The sequence below is a fragment of the Gavialis gangeticus genome, unplaced genomic scaffold (genome assembly GCF_001723915.1).
Source record: "Gavialis gangeticus isolate Ggan-Ray unplaced genomic scaffold, GavGan_comp1, whole genome shotgun sequence".
Lineage (NCBI taxonomy): Eukaryota > Metazoa > Chordata > Crocodylia > Gavialidae > Gavialis > Gavialis gangeticus.
In genome coordinates, this window is record NW_017728962.1 from 929,452 (window position 1) to 951,689 (window position 22,238).

The 22,238-nt window shown below is 43.6% G+C and overlaps 2 protein-coding genes across 2 annotated transcripts in view; one reads left to right on the forward strand and one right to left on the reverse strand.

Annotated features, from left to right (window-relative positions):
* SWT1 (SWT1, RNA endoribonuclease homolog) overlaps positions 1 to 3,375 on the reverse strand; it is a 98,529-nt gene extending 95,154 nt beyond the window's left edge. Inside the window, exon 1 of the mRNA XM_019501247.1 lies at positions 3,270 to 3,375. Within this exon, the coding sequence (XP_019356792.1) occupies positions 3,270 to 3,320 (51 nt within the window). The 5' untranslated portion in view covers positions 3,321 to 3,375. The remainder of the gene's footprint in view (positions 1 to 3,269) is intronic.
* Positions 3,376 to 3,580: 205 nt separating this feature from the next.
* The window catches only part of TRMT1L (tRNA methyltransferase 1 like), a 30,436-nt gene continuing 11,778 nt past the window's right edge, over positions 3,581 to 22,238 (forward strand). Inside the window, 9 exon segments of the mRNA XM_019501260.1 lie at positions 3,581 to 3,737; positions 6,543 to 6,689; positions 8,674 to 8,784; positions 12,402 to 12,430; positions 12,432 to 12,558; positions 14,718 to 14,782; positions 15,537 to 15,666; positions 19,330 to 19,453; positions 21,142 to 21,221. Coding sequence (XP_019356805.1) covers positions 3,611 to 3,737; positions 6,543 to 6,689; positions 8,674 to 8,784; positions 12,402 to 12,430; positions 12,432 to 12,558; positions 14,718 to 14,782; positions 15,537 to 15,666; positions 19,330 to 19,453; positions 21,142 to 21,221 — 940 coding nt within the window. The 5' untranslated portion in view covers positions 3,581 to 3,610.

Consider the following 22,238-nt stretch of genomic DNA (forward strand, 5'->3'; position numbering starts at 1 on the left):
AGGGGCATGGGGGGGCACGAGGGAGGGAGTGGGGCTGGGGCAAGGGCAGGCACTGCACAGCTGGGGCAGGGCACGGCGTGGGACAGAGCCGGTAGCTTGTGCAGGGGGCAGCTCCCGCTGCTGCGCACACCCCCAAGGGCAGGCATGGGGGAACACATGACCCTCAAATCTGTGCACAGGGCAAAAACGGGCTGCTATTGTGCGCACAGGGCTGGAGGCTGCACTTAGGCCAGGCAGGGCAGGCGATGGCAGCACTGGAAGGGCAGGTACTGGGGGGGGGGGCTACAGCAAATCTTGGGGTGTCTCTAGGCCCTCTACACCCCCAGTCCTAGTGCCACCACTGCCTGCCCTACCCCAAGCACAGCCACTGGGAAGAGAATGGTATAGCCCCTGGCCCACCCTCATCTCACAAACAGATCCAGGGGGCATATGCCCCCCCTGCCTGCCCCGGGGGTTCACACAGTGACAGGAGCTGCCCCCATACACCTTCTGGACAAGCTGCCAGCTCCATCCTGTGCCCCACCCCACCTGTGCAGCACCTGCCTCTGCCCCTGCCCTAGCCCCAGCTCCACTCCCTCCCTCACTGTGGGGGCCTCAATCCCCCCATCCCTCCTAAATGCCTCTTGCCCCCATCAGACTTACCAGCCAGACAGTGCTCTTCAAGCTGTTGGGCTGCATATCAGCAATTGGATTGGTATCAGTCAATATGGCTGGTCAATAATCGGCTATCAATAACGGCCCAAAAAATCTTTATCAGTACACCCCTAGCAAGAACCCAGGATTTTTGTGGGTGAGATCTAGAATTGGCCCAGCTGCACAGTTGTGCTAGACTTAGACAAACTTTCAAATGCAATGCATTCTTCTTCAAGTCAGAAGGGAATGCAGGCACAGCACAAGATTAAAACATTTGCAAAAATATGAAAGAGAGAGAAGAGGATTCCCAGGAATTTAAGGGACAGCAGACAAGTAAAATCACATAAGGAAGGATGGCCAGATTTGTGGAAGATGAAGACCTGTGAGAAGTGAAGACAGTTGGTATCATCTGTAGTGTGAAGAAAGGTTACCTGGAGTCAGGTAATAGCAGTATGTTATACACATAGACTATCTATTGCTTTTAATTTTATGTACGTTTTGCACTGCCTTAAGCTCTATTTTGTATTGTTCTGCAGCTTGACATAAGTGTTAGACCTCTGTATGTTCTATGGGAGAGAAGGGGTGAAAGTCTGTCTGTGGAAAAGGGAAAACATCAGCTAGCGACTGACTGAAAAATGCAGACAGATAAAACACTAAACAGGAAGAATCCTCTCCAGAACACCAAAAGAACAATGGCAGTTGACCTTCAAGAAAGAACACAGTGATAACACAGCAAAAGCCCAGAGGACTGGGTGAATTGACAAGGCTATAGAAGATTGGGCAAGACGTATCGATTTTTGTGTCTTGTTCTGCATGTCATCCTGGAGCACTGCTTCTTCTGACAAGATGGATCATCAGGAGCCCAGCTCCTACTCATGATCAATTTGGCTGGCCACTAAGCTGATCTGAGTCCTGATAAGACTGGTAATGTATACCAGCGCAAAACAGAAATTGGGGTATGAATGTAGTATATGCATGTGCATTAAGTGCTTAAGAAATGCTGCATCTTGCCCTATCCTCCCCCATAAGGTCTTGCTTGTGATTTGAGCAGTTGGCAATTTGTTGAACCCTTGGTTCTGAAGGACTTGGGGGTGGGGCAGAAGGGGTGGAAAGGAGGCATTTTTTTAGGGCCTTCTTGCAGGGACAGTTAACACAAGTTAAAGTGAGCACACGTTCTGAACAGTCACACAATAATTCTTACTGAAATCTTATAACATGGACAGATCTGGCCCATGAGACTCATTGCTGTGGCTGCTGGAGCCCCTGCGATGGCAGTGTATATCCCCTCCATTTTGGCATGGCTGCTGAAACCAGGAATTGAACACTGCACCTGGCACCAGTCGGAGCTTTTAGTCACCCCCAGACTAAAATCAGCAGAACTGGGGGGGGACAAGAAGCAGCAGTATTAGGTTCCTGGATTAAGGAGCTGTACCAATACAACACCTCAGGCAGCCAGAGATTAATGCCATGGGCTTGTGAGCGGAATCCAGTCTGTGAGAAGCCCAGGAGCCTGTGCTTAATTAGTCATTATTATTTGTCCAAAGGAATCTGTAACACATCACTAGTGGTCCCCAACACTAAGGGGGGCTTATACCTCCCGTGGTGGGCCTGGTCCCCTCAGGACCAAACACAGGCATGAGTGAACTAAGCAGCTGCCCCTGGGGCCCAGACAGAAAGGAGGCCCCCAACATGTTAATTCTTTTATAATTGTCATTATCTCTGGTGAAGATGAGCCTGATACTAAAAGTTCACCATGAGGCCACTAGGAGTCTAGGTATGGCGCCACCTCCCCGATGTGTGAAAAGGCCTGTGCCTATCTAGTGAGGGGAGCAGTATGTGCAGAGGAAAGAAAGCAAGTAGCACCTGAGCCAAGCATCCTCCACTGCACAGTCCTTCACAAAACAAAACAAAAAAAAGCCACAGGCTTTGCCAGCCACTCCCAGCCAGAGAAAAACAAGAGGTTTTCCAGCAAGGCAGTTCCTCCAGCTCACGCTGAAAAAAGTATAACAACATCCTAACAAGAAAGCAGCATTATTCAGTATCCTGCTTGCCCCCTGACACCTCTGAGGTAAACAGATTGCTCCAACTTTTATCCGAGCCTAATTTGCATTAAATGATAAATGAACTTTTCCAGCCAAGAGATCTCACACCACTCACCTGTGAAAATTGAATTTACAGTTCTACTTGGGAGAAATTTTACAATCTTTGCATTCTCCTTCACCTGAGGAAGAGAGCCCGTGGCTGAAAGCATGCAAATAAAGAGAAAACTTTTTTTGCAGCTGTCTAGTTGTGCCTCTAGCACACTGACTAATAATAATCAAGAGAGGTGCATCATTAACAGCGACCGGCCTCGGAAACGGTTAGAAAAGAATTTAGAAGCCTTTCTGCACGGAATTGTTTCCTCAACCTAAAACTCCAGTAAACCAGAGCCCGGGGCGGGGCGTCCCTGCCGCGGGGCTGCGCTAGGAGCCCCTCCGCGCGGACCCCTAGGGCAGGTCCCCCAACAACACACCGGCCCGCCCTGAGAAGGGCCTCGCCCCCCACCCCCAGACAGAGGCCAAGACGCCGCCACCGCCCCCGCTCGTGCAGCCTCGCCCCGGCAGCTCCGCACCCACCGCCTTCCCGACAGAACCCGCCGGCCTCGCGTCACCGCAACTGCTCGGCCGAGGGGCTTCGCCGCGATGCATCCTGGAGGCCGAAGGCGCTCCCCCCACCCCGGTGTCCCGGCCGCGATGCACGCTGGGAGGTGTAGTTTGTTGTTTTTTCCTGCCGGCGGCCGCAGTGCACTCTGGGAGGTGTAGCTTCCCTGGGGGCGGACGCGGTGCACGCTGGGAGGTGTAGTTTCCCCGGCTAGCCGCGGGGGCTTCTGTCTTTCCTGCGGCTGCGCCTCGCAATGCTCGCCCCACCCCTATACACCCGCCCCGCGCTGAGGAGGCTGCGGCTGCGGCCCCCGCTGGCGGTGCTGCCCGTGGAGAAGATGGCGGCGGCGGCGGCAGAGGCAGCGCTGCCACCTGATCAGGCAGAGCCGGAGGAGGACGAGGAGGAGGAGGAGGAAGAGGACGGGGATGAGGAGGAAGAGGAGGAGGAGGAGGCCGGAGAGATGAGTAAGGCTCCTGGTGGGGCGGAGGGCGTTGCGCTGAGGGGGGTCCCCGGCGCTGGGGGGGGGCCAGGCCTGCAGTGGCGCTGCCCTCGCTCGGGCCATCTCCGTGTTCAGCCTTGCGTCCTGCGGGCGGACAGGTGCCACCTCGCCCGCGGGTCCCAAGGGCGGTCCCTAGGGTTTCCTCGGCCGCCGCCTCCTCCCGCCCTCTGCCTCCCGCGCGTCCTGTCGCCCGGCTGAGGCGAGCTGCTGCTCGGGAGCCTGGTGCTGCGTCGCTACCCCTCTCTGTCGTCTGACAGGCACAGATGGGGATCTTCCTTGGTTAGTCCTGGGTCCAAATGCACCCCGTCTGCCTGAGTCAGAGTCTGTCCCAGGGAAGACAGTCCCATTGGCTGGACGTCTCAAGACTGCCGAGGAGCAGCAGCAGTGTCCAGAGCCTCTGACTCCACTTCTCTCCCTGCACCCTGCCAGTGACAGACCGCCATCCACGCTGAGTGGAAATCTGTTTTCTGAGCATGCTGTCCTCATGCTCCTGACCCTGTGTAGCACAGGGAAGAGGCATCAAACTCATCCAGCCCCATGGGCCAGATAAGACTCTGCAGACCAAATCGGGACTGTGGGCCAGATGCGAGTCTGCGGGCCAGATCAGGACTGCGAGCAGTGCATGCAGCACCCAGGCTGGACCCTGTACAGCGTGTTGCACCAAGGGGCTGTCCAGGGCACGGGCTGTATGTTTGACACATCTGGCATGGAAATTTGACCCAGGATGTTCTGCTCACTTGTGCTTTAACCAGTCTGGTGGAAACTGATTTCTCCCTACTTTGGTACAAACCTGCACCAGGAAATAAATGTATCCCACCATGCAGTGCCATACATTTCACAGCACGTGGCCAGCATCCTGATATTCTTAGCTTTTCCCAAAAATGGTGCTTTTTGTACTCTCACTCGTAGCTACCATGCCGTTTCTTTCCTTATTTATGGTTGAAGACACAGAGCATACATAAGACAAACAGAATGCAAGGTAGCAGGGCCAAGCATTCCTTTCTGTTCTCCTGCTACAGGCACAATCAGAAATTTAATCTTTTTTCATGTTTGTTCTCCTTAAGATCTTTGTAAATCTGGATTTCCTTTGTCAAAGCCAAGGAAGACTGTCTCATTGGTTGAAGTTCTTAAGTCAGCCATTTGGTGGATTCTCTGCTCTGTCTCTCTCTAAAGTTCCCTCTTTAATCATTGTATTTCCAGTTTAACTTTTATAAAATACCTTTGTCTAAATTCAGAGGTATGCACCTGAGATTTAAATACATGAACTTACTTACATAACATAAATAAAATGATTCCTTTCTCCTTAAAGTCCTTTTTATATATGTTAGGGTCTGTCATTAATTTTATTTGGTCTTCCTTGCATAAGTTGTTCAGGAATTCTTAACATTCTTTCTGTGAATTTGTTGTAATCTTTTATTTTCCTGCCCTTGGTTTATCTTGGGTGCCTTTTTTTTTTTTTAAATTAAACATCCTACTTAAATTCTAGTTCTTAAATCTTACCTCACGACATATAAAAATAAGCATCTTTTAACATCTTAGTTTGTAGTATCTTTTTGTATATTTTTTACTGTCATAACCTGTACCTTGGGTCCTTCAGAATAAATTGTTCAGCCTCAGACATGCTTCATATGGTTCTAATAATATTTTTAACAAATTCTTCCTCTCTTCTCCTTTGTTCCCTCTATTTTTGTTTAGTTCATAAGCTATATAAAAATGTATACCTAAACAGCTGGGCAGTGTTTCTCTATCTGAACTCTGTACTACCAAAAGTGGAACATAACTTGCTGGTTATCCAGCTACTTTTAAGCTAGGAAATGATTGTTTGTCCTTTGCTCCTCTCCCATCAAACTGAAATTTTTGGTTTCCATCTCCAAATCAATCCTTCTCTTTATATCTCTAGGCTGTTATATTTTGCACTCTAAGCCATTTAGCTATTTATGTTGAATTGCAGTTTTTAAAAATGCATTTTCTAAACTTTGTCAGATACTATTTTGAAATTTGTCTGTGGTTTTGAATAACTCATCTTTATATCAAGTTTTTATGTTTTCATTTCCAATGCACATTTTTTGTGTCTTGCCTGAAAGCAAGTTGATGTAATCGTCAGGGGTATTGTCTTTGCTCTGCTTTACGTAAAGACACACCCCAAAAGAACAAGTTCAAACATATATGTGTTTTCCTTTAGGGTTCTGAACATGGTGAAAATATTAAGAAGTAAGGAGTAAATCAAAGGGATCCCTATTTACAACAGATGTTTTTCCTTTTTCTGGACTATTTTGTAATTTCTATCTTAAAGTGGCAGAAAAGAGAGAAAAATTGTTTCCAGGTTAGAGGATTTTTGCCTAGATCCTTCTAGTGAAAGTTCTCAGTCCAAAATAGTCATTCTGCTTTTCCAGGTTTCACTTAGTGCCCTGTAGTAGTTTTGTAACATACTACTAATCAAAGGAAAATCATTTAATTTTTTTGACAAGGTAAGGTGTGTAAGGTATAATTAGTATCTTGTTAATATTTGCTCTCTTGACCCTGTTAAGAGTTTGTGTGCACATTTTTCTGCCTGGGGTGATGCATTTTCATGGTGGTTTTGCAAGAGTGAGCTGTAGTCACCCTGAAATTATTCTCTGATTTGCTGAGTAAACAGTTTGTCTTTTCAAAGCGACTTCCATCCCTCTTGCATGATAGGAAGCAGTGAATGCTTGGAAACTGAATGATTCCATACAACTAAAATGTTATATAAACAAAGCTGATTTTTTTTTTGTCTTGTTCTTTTTTTTAGATGGATTGGTTGTCTCTGGAAAAATGGATGGCAGCAAGTTAGATGTGGAAGTGTCTGAGCCAGAAATCAAAGACAAAGTAGTAGAACAAGAGCCATTAAGGGAATCTGACAATAGCATTTTGGACGCATCTTCCGATTCTCCAAGAGGTTTGCTAATAAACTACAGAAACATCTGCACTCTACGGGAGGGAGAAAGGTTGCAAAATATCAATCATAGTATATGGTATACAAGAAAACCTTTTATACCCCAGATTTAAAATACGTCTTTTAATTGATATGCCATTTCCCCTCCCCCAATATCAACACTTCTAGAATTCCTTCTGAGATTCCTCCCAACATATAGTAAATTATGCTGTTGGATGAAGTAGGATCTGCATCCATCTTTGTAAGTGCCACTTCTCTACTCTTTCAGTGCAGATAAATGATACTGAATGGAGAAGGTCATTGCATCTCAGCAGAGGATTAGCAGCTAGGAAATCCTGAATTGTAAAACCAGTTTTGCTAGAGGCAAGGATTTCTTAGTGTGATCTTTTATTGGACTACCTCTGTAGTTGGGAAAAGGTTAGACAAGGACAAAGCCTTTTAATCTGGGATCCTACAGACACGCAAGCCCATTGTCCAACATTAAGTACTTTTGAAGTATCTGAGAGAACATTTTTTTTCAAAACAATTGGGAGTGGGGCTGGTTTGAGGGAGAGTAAAGACAGATGGGGCTACACGTAGTGGATCAGCTATGGAGGGAGTTTTATTAGAAAAATATAGGTTGCACATTGACCCATATCAGGCAGTGGTCTGATGTGGGACAACAGGCTATGTTTTCTTCTTGCCTGGGGATTTCTTGCATCCCTTGCTACCCTATGTTTTCTTGCCAGGATGAATGGGGAGCATGTGGCCCAGGAAATCCCCAGTGTGCCATGTCTTCGTGCTGGGATCTGTGCTGACCCATGCCTTCATGTGAAGCAGGGGTTGCTGTGGATCCAAGCAAGGAGGTGCAGGGTTGCATTGGGATCTGGGGAATGCCCAGCATGGAGAGAATTTTTATGATGGCACAAATGCCATGTCAAGCAACATCTGTTTCTAACTTCAGGTGTAAATGCACCTGTTCTTGATGTAATTCAGAGTCTGGGTACAGTCAGACCTGTGATAAACCCAACCTCTGTTTCTACCCTAATAGTTGCTTTAATATTGAGAAGAAGTAATCATTTCAGGGTTATTGTAGGAGCCTTGAAATTTATGGCCTCTAGTCTGTTTTACCAATTATGCAGTAAAAACAGTGGTTCTCAACTTTTCTAGACTCAAGACACCCCTCACAAACTGCTAGTTATTAGTTTTCACTTACTTCTTGACTAGAGAAAAGTAATAGAGCAGTTCTTCTGATGCAAAGAACTTAAAAAGACCACATTGGGGCAGAATGTTTTTAGTGCTACAAATTTATATTTGAAATCTCTGAGTTTATCTTATGAATCATGTTTGCACATGTAGCAGTGCTAACGTTATGTAACATCCCATGGCACCCTTGAAAGGATCACAAGGCACCCCAGGGTGCTGTGGCATCCTGGTTGAGAATCACAGATCACTGATTCAAGGAGAGTATGGACCCCTTCCCCTGCCCAGTTCCCCCCAACCCTAGAATAGGTGAAGTGTACACAGATTCTGAAGTGTCAGGTTTGTAATAATAACTTTGCCTTGTAATAGTATGGAACAGATACACTTACAGTGTTCTTGGTTGTCAAACAAGTCATAGGGCAGCTTTGCATAGATATAGTGATTTCACTTTCTGAAAAGGCATCAACAAAGAGTAAAAACAAATATGCTAGAAATTTAGGTAAGTTTAGAAATTGAGAAGTTCTTCAACTTGTGGTTTTGAACACTTACTTTAAAAAGCAAAAATAGAAAAATATGCAACAATTCAGGAAACAAATACAGAAGATTAATACTGACACAAATTATTCCTTTCTGACAAGAACACTTTATAATTGAAAGATGAAAAATGCAAAGTATTTTTCTAGTTGGCACTGGAGTCTCTCAGCTAACATCAGAATTGAAGTGTCAAACAAGAACAATATAAAATGGAGATTAAATTACAGCCATTTTGAAGCATTTTTTAACTTGAATAATCTGTCTTTTTTAGAGAAGCATATTTCAATTCAAAGACAGCTTGCTGATCTAGAAAAACTAGCTGATCTGAGTGAGGGTGAGTTTGCTTCAGCTGTATCCCCGAACACAGATCTTCAAGTTGGAGGTATTTAAAATTTATCTCTTGATTTTGATTTGTTTTTTTTAACATTGCCAGATATATTTCTGTTGTCTTAATTGTTTATGAAACTTCAGGTTTAGGAAGCTTCATTTAAAAAAAAAAATGTGCTCAGTTATGATATCCCCATATTGAGAAACATAATTTCCACTCTGTACAGTCTGGTATACTAAAGGCCCTAACAATTCTGTTTTTCTCCTCTCTGTCAGTACAGTATGATTATTCATGTCAACCGTGTGCATTGTTTAGGAACTGGTGTTAACCACTAGTTGTAGGCCAACAGGATTAACTCTCCTTATTTTCTGGTGTTGTGCTAGATGGGTGGCTAATTTATTTTGGCACATATGTACATACATTATTTTAAATAAAGACAACATGCAGTATTTATTTACGATCTGGTTTGCCTGAAATCATTTTATTTAGCACTTTTACCTCTGGTAAACCAAAATGACCCAAAAATGTTGGAGGTTTTGAATGGCGGGTAAGTGTGTATGTGTGTGTATGAAAAAATTGTGGAGTTTGAGAGAGAGAGAGAGACAGATGGGGTTGTTTTGCTTTGTTTTGTTTTTAATAAAAAAAGACCATAAAGAATAATGGGACTACTAAAACAAAGACTTTCAAAATATTTCTTTGGGGTCCCTCCTGGTCTCAATAGTTTTCATTTTTCTTGTGCTCAGTCTGCATATAGTTGTTTTCCTCTTCCTCTTAACTGCCTGAACCTCAGCCCTGAGATTCAAGAATTTATTTTTTTCTGACTGTCAAGCTAAGTTCAAGATGTTCTTGGTTAGGTATGTCATAAAAAATCTAGCTTATTCTCTGAAGTGGTATTGACTTCACGTGGCTCATGCATTCAAAAAATACTGTTAGTCAGTAACTAAGTATGCTTCTGACTATGCAAGAAAGATCAGTTGTACAAGAAGGAGCAATTATACATAATTGCTTTTATGAACCCAACCTTACTTTGCTACAAGTTTCCCTTGCTTTATGCGGGTTCTGTATGTGCGGATTTGCTCTTATGTGATGACCCTTTTTACAACAAAAATTTGTTATATATGAGGTAAATTCACTCTTATGCAATTGGTGTGGTGGAAGCCTGCAGTCAGCTGCTTTGTGTGGTGCATTGTAGGAGTGACACGCACCAAAATATAGTCTCCTGTGTGGATCTGTGCTCCTTGCTCATTGTCTGCAACATGTGTTTCTCTAGTTGCCATCCTCATTATGGCTTCTAAGTGACCCACTAACTTATCTCCTCCAGCTGTCTGCTGTTGGTGAGTACCAAAATTGTCTTGTAAAAGTGGTAGAAACGGGGGGGTCAGTACAGTCGAGGTCTTGGAACATATCCCTATTTGTTACATTGTAAAGTGGGTACCCTTTATGTGAATTGGAGTTGTGCACCGTTTTCCAGGAATGCAAGTACAGCATAAAGCAAGGGAAACCTGCATGTTACTGTTTGAGGAAATTGGTCAAGTGTGGTTTGGGTTGAAATAGAATTATCATTTGTATTGGGGAGCACCCAGAGACCCAGTCATGGATCAAGAGATCTGTTGGATCATCACTTTTGCAATACATAAGAAAAAGATGTAATCCCCATTACACAGAATTTAAAATATTACTATAAAGCAAGAGATAATACATGGATAAGGGGAGCATCTTGAATAAAGCAAGAATTGGAAACTATTTTGACTATTTTAAAGGCAGATACAATATCCACGGGAATGACTTACTGTGTTCTGCATTTAAATTAGGGATATAAATTGTTAAATGACAGTTGTATTTATACTGTTTACTGCTTACTGTTTACTAACCTCCAGCAGCAGGGTCTCTAGCCCCTTATGTCTTCACTGTGCACCCGGCGTTGTGTGGACCCCAGGTCACTGTCAGGGAGCCATTCGTGGGGGGGTGGCTGGCATGGCCAGGCCACTAGGCGGTGCTGCCCAACTGTCCATCCACTGGATGAGGCTGCGGCTACAGACCTCTCCTATGCCTGGATCACATCGCCACATCCTTCCCACCACAGCAGCGAGACTCCCAGCCCTGTGGTCATCCAGTCCCAGCGGGACAGCCTTCCTCGGGCACACTGCGTTCGTTCCCCTCCCACCCATGGCACTGGGGCCATGTGGGGCCTGGCCCAGCCTTGAGGCAGAGATAAGTGTGCAGCTAGCTCAGCCTAAGGAGGTGCTGCAGCAGGCAACACTGAGTCTGAGGGGTTGTGCACCAGCCCCTTCTTGTGTGGTGAGCATGGCCTTGAGGTGTTCCTGTGGCACCCCAGTAGCTCTAGCTTGGGAGGCTACCTGTTATAGCTGTAATGCTTCCCCAGGATCCTGGCTGCACCGCTTTGCTGCACCGCTGCCCCTGAGGATGACCCTAGGGCTGCAGTCGCTGTGCAAGGGGCTGGTGGCGAGCCCTCAAACCTGGTGTCGCCTGCTTCAGCTGCCACAGTGCCTTTTCAGTCCAAGCCAGCCGCACACTCAGCCCCACTTTAGGGCTGGGCCAGACCCTACACAGCCCCAGTGCCACAGGCAGGAGAGGGAAGAATAAGCATGCCTGGCAAGGACTGGGGCTGCTCCCCCTTCCTCCCCCCGCCTTTCCCTGGGCTGAGCTGGGGAGGGCCCAGCCCGCAACATGGACAAGCTTTCTGGGTCTGGGCCGTGGTGGCACAAGCACAGTGGGAGGCGCAGGGAGCCTATTGGCTGAGGCCTGCCACTTTGCAGAGGGGGCTGGGCAGACCCACTGGGGGCCTGGGAGTCTCTCTGCTATGGTGAGAAGGCCCCGCCCAACTCCTGTGGTGGGGCCTGGCGCTTCCTTCTCCATGGCAGCGGGATCTGGGGACAGAAGAGGTCCGCAGCCTTAGCCCTATCTGCAGCCCCAGCCCTAGCTCCTTCCCCTGAGAACAAGGGGAAGGTTTCCCTGCTGGGCAGCACTCTCTAGTGGCTTGACTATGCCCACAGCTCCCAACCTGTGCAGCAGCAGGTGCACACTGAAGGCATAAGAGGCCAGGGCCATTCTTGCTGGAGGTCACTAAACTAGGTATGTGCTATTGGTTAATATAACACAATATATTAGTAATATATACTAGTACATATTTGAGACAAAACAGAAGCTGCTCAAGTATATGGTAAGTGCAATTTTAGCTGTTTTGTTCTTTAATTCTGTTGTGGCCTGAACTTTATGCAGCCGAGACTAGGTTCTCAAGCCACATCAACTGTATGCACAACCTACACTTGAACACACAAACGAGTTACTTACTTGTATAATAATTGGAATTAGAGAAGTGCTGACATTGTACATAAATAGAGTACATATGCACCAAACAATAAAAAATACAAAGGGGTAACCACAAAGAATACCAACTTGCCCCATATCTGGTTCTAGTCACATATATATACACATATACTGCTGCATCATAGTAGATTAAGCTACATAAATCTAGGTTACATTTAAACTAGGGATGTAAACATCATTTAAAAAATATCCATTTAACCTCCCCTAATTATATCAGTTAAATATATACATATACGTAAGTAACTTCTGTTTTGTTTCAAATATGTATTAGTAGCATTTAGTAACAGGAATATTGACAAACCTACTCTCTTTTGATCATACAGGTGTTGGGTTTCATGTATTTCTTCTTTCTGTTTGCATTTTTAGCTGGAAAGAAGCCTTGCCCTCTATGTCCTGAAGACAAATTTAAAGCTTGCTATAGCCATAAGCTCCATCGCCACCTTCAAAATTTGCACTGGAAAGTTTCTGTTGAATTTGAAGGTAAAGACTTCTATTCTTGAATAGATTTCCTGATTCTAGAGCATACTGCATAGCTCCAAGTACCAGTTACAATTATGCAAGGGTGAAGCCTCTAGTTCTTCAGTCTTTATGCCTTTAAATCCAGTGGGAGTTGCATCAACATAAATGTCCTACTCCTAAATAAAAGCACACTCATGGCATTTTGGTTGAACTACCTTTATCCGCTTCAGATTTAGTATTTGTAGTACAAGCCAGAATAAATATGTTTGATTTCTTCACCAATTTTAAAGTTGTATTTTGATGTTAAAATAAGTAAATATTTAGTGGCATTTCTCATTCATAGTAGTTTGTTCACATAATTTAACCCAGTTTTCAAAAAATAAATGTCTTTATAAAATGCAGCGCTCTAATACTGCATGAACACTCAGGTGTTACCACAAAACTTTGTAGTGTAAGGAAGCAATAGCAAGTTTAGGTATAGGGCATAAATGACAATGAAAGTACATAACTCCCTGTTTTCTTTTGCACACTTAAAATTATTTTAATAAAGCATTTTCTAATAGAAATTAACTTCACCGTGTCATAAAAAACAGTTATAAATTCACAAATGCAAACACTTGAAAACTTTTGGTATTCTTAGCTAAAAGTTTTTTAGGCCATTTTTTAAAATTTTCATTGGTTCACTTGCCTTCTGATCGGCCTGCATTGCCGAAGATTTTACTGGAGAGGGGTAAATTTCATATATTTCTATATTCCAAAGCCATGTGTAGTATATAAGCAGAGTGCCATAATACATCTTAGAAACAAATTATCAAAGTCCAATAGTAGCTAGTAAAGAAAAGAAAAGCACACTGAAAACAACAAAGAAAAAGTGCATAGTCTATTTTTATTGTCAAGGGAGAGTAAAGTCAGGAATAAAAGTAAAAGGTTTATAGGGAGATATGGGTTTTTTAAATTTATTAAACAGAAATATGATATTTCATGCAGTACCCATGTTTTCCTTTCAGGGGAAGTTGTGCTGTCTTCTGTAGAGTTTATAGTCCATTTATTTTTCACTTGACTAATAAGCTGCAGATATTAAACAGTGTGTGGGGGTCCCCACTTTTCCTCCCACACCTACACTCTGCCCATCCAAGGTCTGCGCTCCCACTGCCCCCCTGAATGCAGGGTTCTGACTCTCACCAGCCCTAGCCCCATGCTCCTCACTCAACTGCAGCTCCCACCTGCAGCCCCCACCACTTCACCACCACTACTTCCCTACCTGTTGTCCAGAGCAAGCGGGATGCTGGGGAAGATGAGCATGTTTCCCAGCAGCTACAGTAGTGGCAGCAGCAGCCCTTCCTGGAAGCTGCATGATGGCCAGGCCCTTCCACCCACAAGGGTGAGAGCCAGGCTAGGGCTGGGCAGGGTACAGTTAGTTGGTGGGCACCCACAGGCCAGATGAAATTGCCTGGCAGGCCAGATTCAGCCCATGTGCCATATTTTGGCCACCCCTGTGCTAGGCAGCGTACTGTGGGACCATAAGCCAGATACCATATTCTGTCACACATTTCCCATACCTTTCACTCAAAACCAGCTGGGGAAAATGGGGTACACATTGTGCAAAGAAAAAGGCTGCCCATGGGTCTGGAAATTAGGGGTGAGAGGTGGATTGGTGGCAGCATTAATTCTTGCCATTCCAGGAGCCACAGCAATTGATACTGCCATGACTCCCTCCTCCCCTCACCCTCCTGCTGCCATGTTTCCATACCGGTGGGGGCCACCCCTGCAGCCTCTACAACCACGTGCAAGATCAGAAATGCTAACAGGACTGGTCTGAAGCAGGACCTGGCATGCTGGGTTGGACCCAACACATGGTTCCCGTGCCAGTGCGCTGTCCTGGACTTGGGAGCACAGATCTGGAGACAGTGTGCAGGGTTGGACCCAGCATGCAGCCTCAGCCTTGCCACACTACATTGGGCCCTGTTGTGTTGCTCTGGCATGGTGTATTGGGCTGTGGTGCATGGCTTCTAGCCCCAGAGACCCCAGACTTGTGGTAGTTACTCCTGCTTCAAAGAAAGATTCCTTTTCCTTCCTGGGGCCTTCCAAAAATAGGGTCCATATTATATTTGGGGGCATGTTATATGCTAGAAAACATGGTAATCACTTTTTTTTGTAACAAAAATGTACTTGTTTTCCAGGATACAGAATGTGCATCTGTCATTTACCGTGTCGCCCTGTGAAGCCAAATCTCATTGGAGACCAGGTAACCAGTGCTGGATCGCAGAAATGTTCATTGTTCCATCAAAGAAGAGAAATTCAGATAATATTTTTTGAAGTGTTTTAGTTAAGTCTTCAAGTGTAGGTGGCTTGTTGTTATGGGATATGGAAACCCTAACAGTGACCTATTTGGATTCAGTCCATACTTGTAGGTGGTCAGAAAATGGTTCACATTTTGGATTGATAAAGCAATATTGTTTACAGTCATAGAAAACTGTATCCATTCATAACTATGAATGGACTGTCTCCACCTCCTGAAAATGGCGTCTCAGGTCAAGTTGATGCAGGATTCTGTGGGCAAGTCTACATAAGATGCTACTGCGCAGTCGTTACTGCTCATTTATTTAGCACTTGTATTAACAAGTGCTAAATAAATGCACAATAACCAGAGCTGCTGCTCAGTAGTGCTGGAGAATGTCTTTTAGGTGACACTACTGCGCAGTCGCCTAATAATACTGTACAGTAGCTTGTTATCGCTGTCTGTGCTGTAATGCGCTACTGTGCAGTATTTTTTGGCAACTGCGCAGTTAGCATCTTATGTAGACATGCCCTGAATGTTGAAAATTTCTCATGTATACTTTTTATTGGATAAACTGATTTCAATCTCCATTACTGTTGGTTCAAAAAACAAAGTTCATGTGTCTGTATTTTTGTGTTTTAATATGAAACACTTTATTCAGGTTTAATTCCAATTCAGGTCTCTTGCTATATTTTAAAATTACACTTGATGCATTTTATAGACCTCTGTGAAGATGGGAGCCCATTATCACTGTATTATTTGTTCAGCAACTATCACACGAAGGACTGACATGATAGGGCATATTAAGCGTCATGTGAACAAAGGAGAAACTGAATCCAGGTACATTGCAGGTAGGTTATTTAATATTTTTGCCTTTGGATCCTTGACACCATGCATTACATGTTACAACTGGAATATATGGCAGAAACTGTCTTTGAAGGTTGAAGATTTTTTGCCTGGAGAACTCAAAAGGCTGGGATGCTGGGTTTCTGATGCTTTTCCTCACTCTACATACTCACACTGTCCTTGCTGATAAATAACATCAGCATTTTGAAACTAACCTGAATAATTATGAAAGAAAACTGGCATGGCTAATTTTATGCCAGCCTAGTTTGGGAGTTGCTTTTCACTTTTATAGCAGTTTTTAAAATGTAAATTCAACTACCTACTTTCCTATGAACTTACCAACAGAATGCCAAAAATTATTCATTATGTTTGTTCAAAGTGCTTAAACATGGATTATTGAAACCAGATGACTGTTTTCAGTTTTTACAGAAACTTGCTAAAGGTGTAGATCAGTGGTTCTCAATCTGCTTAGACTCGAGGCACTTCTCGGAAAATTACAGCTTTTCATTTTCCCACCTTTCTTGACTACGGAAAAATAATACAGCAATTCTTCTGTTGCAAAGTACTTAGACAACTGGTCAGAATATTTTTAACACTGGATTCCTATTTGAAATTTCTGGGTGCATCTACACATGCTTTATTGTGGAGTTGACTAATTAGCTAAGCAGCAAAGCATCACTGTCTATACATGTGTATTAGGGCACAATCAATTAATGAATTCCACCCCAGGGCAGAGTTAAGTGTGACAAAATGCATGGTGACAGGGGCTGGCTGGCTGGTGCATAAGGGTGCTAACCTGCCCCCTAGCCACATGGTTCTGCAGGTTCTACACTCTCATGCCCCACAATTATTATTCTAACTGGAAGATGAGCACTGTTTTTTCCTGTGTTGCTCTTCTATTTTATACATGCTGTCCTCTCTCTCTTTCTCTCATGGTCATTTGAATTGCAAAATATTGGTCAATGTGAAAGTAAAGATGCTTGCTTTTGCTGCTTCTGCTGAAAAATTCATTCATAGATGCTAGGGTCAGAAGGGACCTCAACAGATGCCCCCTAGACAAATGACAGGAGCATCAGACAAGCACCAAATAAGCTGCGCGCAGTGGTGGGAGCCACAACCTGACAAGCCACAACTCCGTCCCGTGCCTGTCCCAGCCTGCAGCTGCAGCCTGCCCTGCGCCACACAGATTTGGGGCACATGCCCTCCCTTCCCCCCCAATGAGCTGCTTGCAGCTCTGTCCCATGCCCTTCCCCACTCCAGCTGGTCAGCATGTGCCCCAGCCCTATTCCCTCCCTCACCACAGGGGCCTTTATCCCCTTTCGCCCCCACTCCTTCCCTCCCCTTCCAGACTTACCAGCTGGATACAGCTCTTCAAGCTGAAGAGCTACATTTCGGAAATTAAATCAGTATTGCTCGATGTGCCTCCTTAAAAATCGGCTGTCAGTATCGGCCCCAAAAATCTCTATAAGTGCACCCCTATAGTTTATACTAGATATAAGTAGGTGCCAAAGTGACGCTCAGAATTGTGTTTGTGAAACACCTGTGTTAAAACCATGCGGTAGTTTCAAAAAAAGGTAACATCCATCAATTCTGGATAAACTAAGTCTATGGGTACAATATGCCATGGGTATAACGTGGCTACAGTCATGTTTAATTTCAAGGTTATTGTTTTCAGATTTGCTTCCCACTTCCATGTGCTCAGGGAGAGCAGGGTCTGACAGTAAGAGGAGGGAAGGGGCAGAGGCTGCCAGGGGAAAAAGTTGGGGGGAAGCAGAGAGCAAAGAGCTATTTTCCCTGCTATAGGAATGGCAGGTGAAAAATTCAAGGCAAACCTCCAATAATTAGATTCTATACCTAGAAAATTATAAGATGACCCCCCCCCCAATAAATAGATCTTATATATGGAAAATTTATAATTTTTTTATAAACTTAGTCATCTTTTATATGAGTAAATATTGTATAAGTACTGTAAGTGTTAGCCTTGATTTCTTCAGTTATTTTATTATCGATGGTGACTATTGTTCCTAAATATTTAAATTTCCCTACATTTTCCATATTGTGGACCTTTACAAAAGACCTGATGTCTTGAGCAAGATAGGGTGAGGACTATGAAATGTACAGGGCATATCACAAGAATCAATGAGACAAGGCATGTGAGGCAGATTGGAAGCTGAGGTGGAGGATATCAGATCTCAATGTAGACCAAGGCATCAGTGGGAAGATAACATAAACCAGGGGTAGGCAAAATGGCGAATCTGGCCAGCAGCCAGACTCCATTTCTCAGCTGTCCCTGCTCATGGCTGGGGCTGGTCTCCATGGAGACCCCAGCCACAGCTGGGAGGGGAAGCTCAAGTTTGGGGTTGTCATGGAGACCAACTGCTGCCAAGCTGGCAATGCACATGGCCAAGCGGGGCAGTGAGTGCACAAGCAGGAAATTGCAGCTCTGCCCCAGCTCCTTGCAAGCAGGGGATCGTGGCTCTGCTCCCAGCTCCCCTGCTTGTGTGCCCCTGCCCAGAGCGTGTGGGCTACAGATCATGGCTCTACCTTGGCTCCAGAGCAAGCTGGCCCCATCACAAGTTCTCAGCAGTCCTAGAGCAACCCCCTGCCCTGCTCTGCCATGTATGCTGCCAGCGCAGCTGCAGCTAGTCTCTGTGGCAGCCCCAGCCTTGAACTTTCCCACGCAGCTGCAGCTGAGGTCTCCATGGAGACTGGCCCCAGCCATGCGCTGGGAAATGGAGTCCACTGCCAACCAGATCCAGCCCACAGTCCGGACTTTTCCCATCCCTGACATAAGCTGATTCGGAAGAGATAGACGAAGATGCAACAAGGTGGAAGGAGATGTTTAAGTGTGCAAAACAAAACACCTCCCTTCAGTTACACTCCATTCAAAATAGTACGTTTGCAAATCCAAAGGGTATGCCATCCCTTTAGAAGAGGAATAATTAGAATTGACTGTCAAACAGAAATGGAAGTCTTCTAGCTCTTGAACCGACTTGAATCCCTGAGGGATTATTTTATATGGAAAAGTACATGATGAATTATCACATGCTCGGTTGTATTCTTTGCCCTGAAGCTAGACTTGTTTATAGCATCTCTTTTTCTTCATATTGAATAAATCTGAAAGGAATGTCTTTCTTAGGAGAAAATTTAGTAGCCTTGATGTATGATGGCTTTGGCGTTTTACAGGAGATAAATTGTATAGAATTTGCCCAAAAGTCTGCCAGGGTTAACATATTGTGGTAGTCTTTTCTGACACAGAATATTAACAAGCTGGCCTCTGCATGTTAAAAGGATTATTGGGTGCTTACAGACATGGGAAAAAACAAACAGCACTTTATTTTCAGGTTGGTGTGCCCCCACGCTGAGTGCAGGACTTGACCAGAAGAGGAACTGTGTCAGTCTGACTCAGCTCATCCAGCATGTATAAAGCTCATACAGATGCTGGGGAGCCCAGTCAAACTGATGTGATTCCTCTTCCGGTAAAGCCTGGTTTATTTTTGGTTTGGTTTGGTTTGGTTTGGTTTTTACCACGTCTGTCAGTAGCCATCATGTTTGGCATCGGTGGGATTTGGGCCCTAACTATTTGTGAGCTGTCTGTTTGTTTCATAAAATTAAAATTATTAATTAAAATTCTAATTAACTCTTCTTTCTCCACAAAATACTTTTAGCCCCTGCTCCTAAGTCTTCTCTTGAAGTGCTGAAAGAAGCAGACACAGATGTACAAGTTCTTCCTAACTACTCCACACCTCAGAAAACAGATTCCTATTTTAATCCCAAAATGAAACTTAACAGGTGAGAAGGCACGGGAGGCTGAGAGACTGCAGTGAAATTGCTCTCACTTGAAAAAAAAATCCCATTAAACAGCCCACTATGATATTCAGAGGAATAACATTTTAAAAACAATATAGTAATACACCCAGAATAGGAAGGTTCCATTTTGATCCTTTTTCTAGTGTTGTTCTCTAAACTAGGTTTATATATCTATAGAAGGTACATATTTTGTGTGTGTGTGTGTGTATAGATGTGTGTTTGTATGTATGGGGGGGGTGTGAGAGAGTACATAATCTACTTATATACACCCCCCTTCCTATATAGATGGGAAACTTTTCTGAACAAACAAAAATGGTCTTCCTAATAAAATACTTTACATACAAAATCTGGTGATGAAGACATGTTTATGCTTCTGAGGAAACAAAATGTTAATTTTTTGTGAAGCATAGTTTATGCAGAAGTGCAGGAATTTAGAAGTATACCAACAAACACAGTTAAACTTACCCAAAGCCTTCTTAACTAATTATTTCTGTGATTTATCATGAGCTCCCTGCACTAGACATCTCCTCCAGCATAGCTGAAAGAGACATAACCACATTTCTCACATTCTCGTGTCTTCTTTTTATTGGGTGCACTCTGTTGGGACAGATTTTATCCTCGCTCCTTTTAATGATATTAAAAAGGATGGAACAGGATATTACACCTTCCTTAGATAAGTCATAAAATATGCCTCTGCTGCAATCCAAAAGTATGATTCTTTTAATCCAGCGGTTCCCAACCTCAGGTCATGGCCCAAGTGAGGGTCATGGGGACCATGCTGGGAGCACCACACAAACGACGAGTTGCACCACGTCCTGGGAGCTCCCCCGGCCCCGGCCCACCACTGCACTTCGCTCCCAGCAGCAGGTCGTGGCAAAAAAAGGTTGGGAACCACTGTTTTAAAGCAACTAATCTGTTTACCCATAACTGAGTATCTATATTGGGTGAGAGCTCAACCCAGTCTTCCAGGACACCCTATGAGTTTTGTAGCCCACAATGAGGCTGCAGGTCACCAGCACTTTCGGTGTTTTTTGTATCTGGGTTAACTAATTAAAGCTAGATCTGGTATTTCTACACAGTGAAGTTTCACTGCCTTTTGGTCTTTATCATGGTCCTTCTACAGAAAAAACCCTGTCACAGATAAATGCGAGAGTATTTCTCAGTCTAGTTTATGAAGCTTATTAGCTATTTTCAACCTAGCAGGCTATTGCTAGCAGTGAACGATTTAAAAAAAATAAAAACAAACTGCAAGGAAGTTTTGGGTCATCTTTAATAGGGCAACATTAAATTCCCTAAAAAGCAGGACAAATACATGACATTTACTCTTGGCCATCAGTGCCATATATGACAGTGAGCATTGAAATCAAAATAACTAGCAAATTCTTGTCTTTTAAATCTCTCCTGATATATTAATTTGCTGGGCAAAGTGTGAAACTTTGTAGTATAGTGATGTTTTATGTCTCCATAGATGAATATTAAAGTATTTGGCTATAAAGTTACTGAATTAACTACAAATGCTGTTTTGTGTAACGGTTGTAAATTCTAACTAAGAAACTCTCAGAGATCTCTTAAACCCAGTTCTTGTAATTATAGCCCTAGAGAAAAAAGAAACAAGAAGATATGATAAAGTTTAGATCTTGCACTTATTATGATGATTTTTCATCTTCTAGGCAACTCATATTCTGTGCATTAGCTGTTTTGGCTGAAGAACGGAACCCCTTAGAGTGTTTGGATGCATTTGGGGCCACTGGTAAAGAAAATTTTGTAACCTCATTTTACTTGATACTAATACAATAAAAGTACATACTTAAAGAAAATCAGTCTATTGAAAAGTTCCCTTTGTATATCAAAGTACCTTAGGCCAGATACTGAGGTTTGTTCTTAGGCAGGCCACCATTAACTGCCACAAGAGTTACCTTGAGTTTAGGAGCTCAGGATTTGGCTCCAGGTAGATAAAAAGGACATAACTAATATTAAGCTTATGTTAAATACTCTTCCTAAGGAAAGTTTTACCATCTTAAAGTACCCAAAATACTATGAGTCTTTAACTTGATAAATTATACCCTAGGTTCTGTGTACTTTTTGATATTTCACTGCAAATTAATCCCAGCCCTTAAATTTTGCTTAAGAAAAGTTTCCAGTCATTCTGATTATAAAAGCTATCCAGAATATAAATTTAAAGCGATAAAATTTCCCTGGGTCTGTACACAGTCTGAAACAATAGATCCTAGAGGTGTGATATACCCTTGGGTATCAGTTGGATATTAGTTCTAAACCTAAAGATGACATTTTAAATGAAACATTGACTGTTGAGTATTTTAGCAGACAGATCCTGCAAATGTGTTTTATCTCTCAGTTCCAAACCATTTCAAAAGTAACAATTACCTTCTACCTGACTGGCAAACCCTCCAACTTCTACAATGCACTTACGTATTGTCATTTAAAAAATCTACAGCACATTGAAAAATTTAGTATCAGCTGAAGTGAACAGATTGATTTTTTTGACTTCTGTGCTGGTTATAGTATTATTTTCCCACTGAATTCAGTAGAAATCTTAGAGTCCAGAAGTAATTTTCTGTCTTACTTCCAGAGTTCAGAAGTACTTTTCTGTATATGTATGTAGTTGATTCTGTAATGAGAACTGGAAAGACATCAGCAAGATTTCGCATAGGGCAAAAAGTCCCTGTAGAATCAAGACCTAAATTTTCATCACATATTTATGTTAGGTGCCTTTTAGGTTTGATCTTTTTTTTTTTTTTTTTTTTTT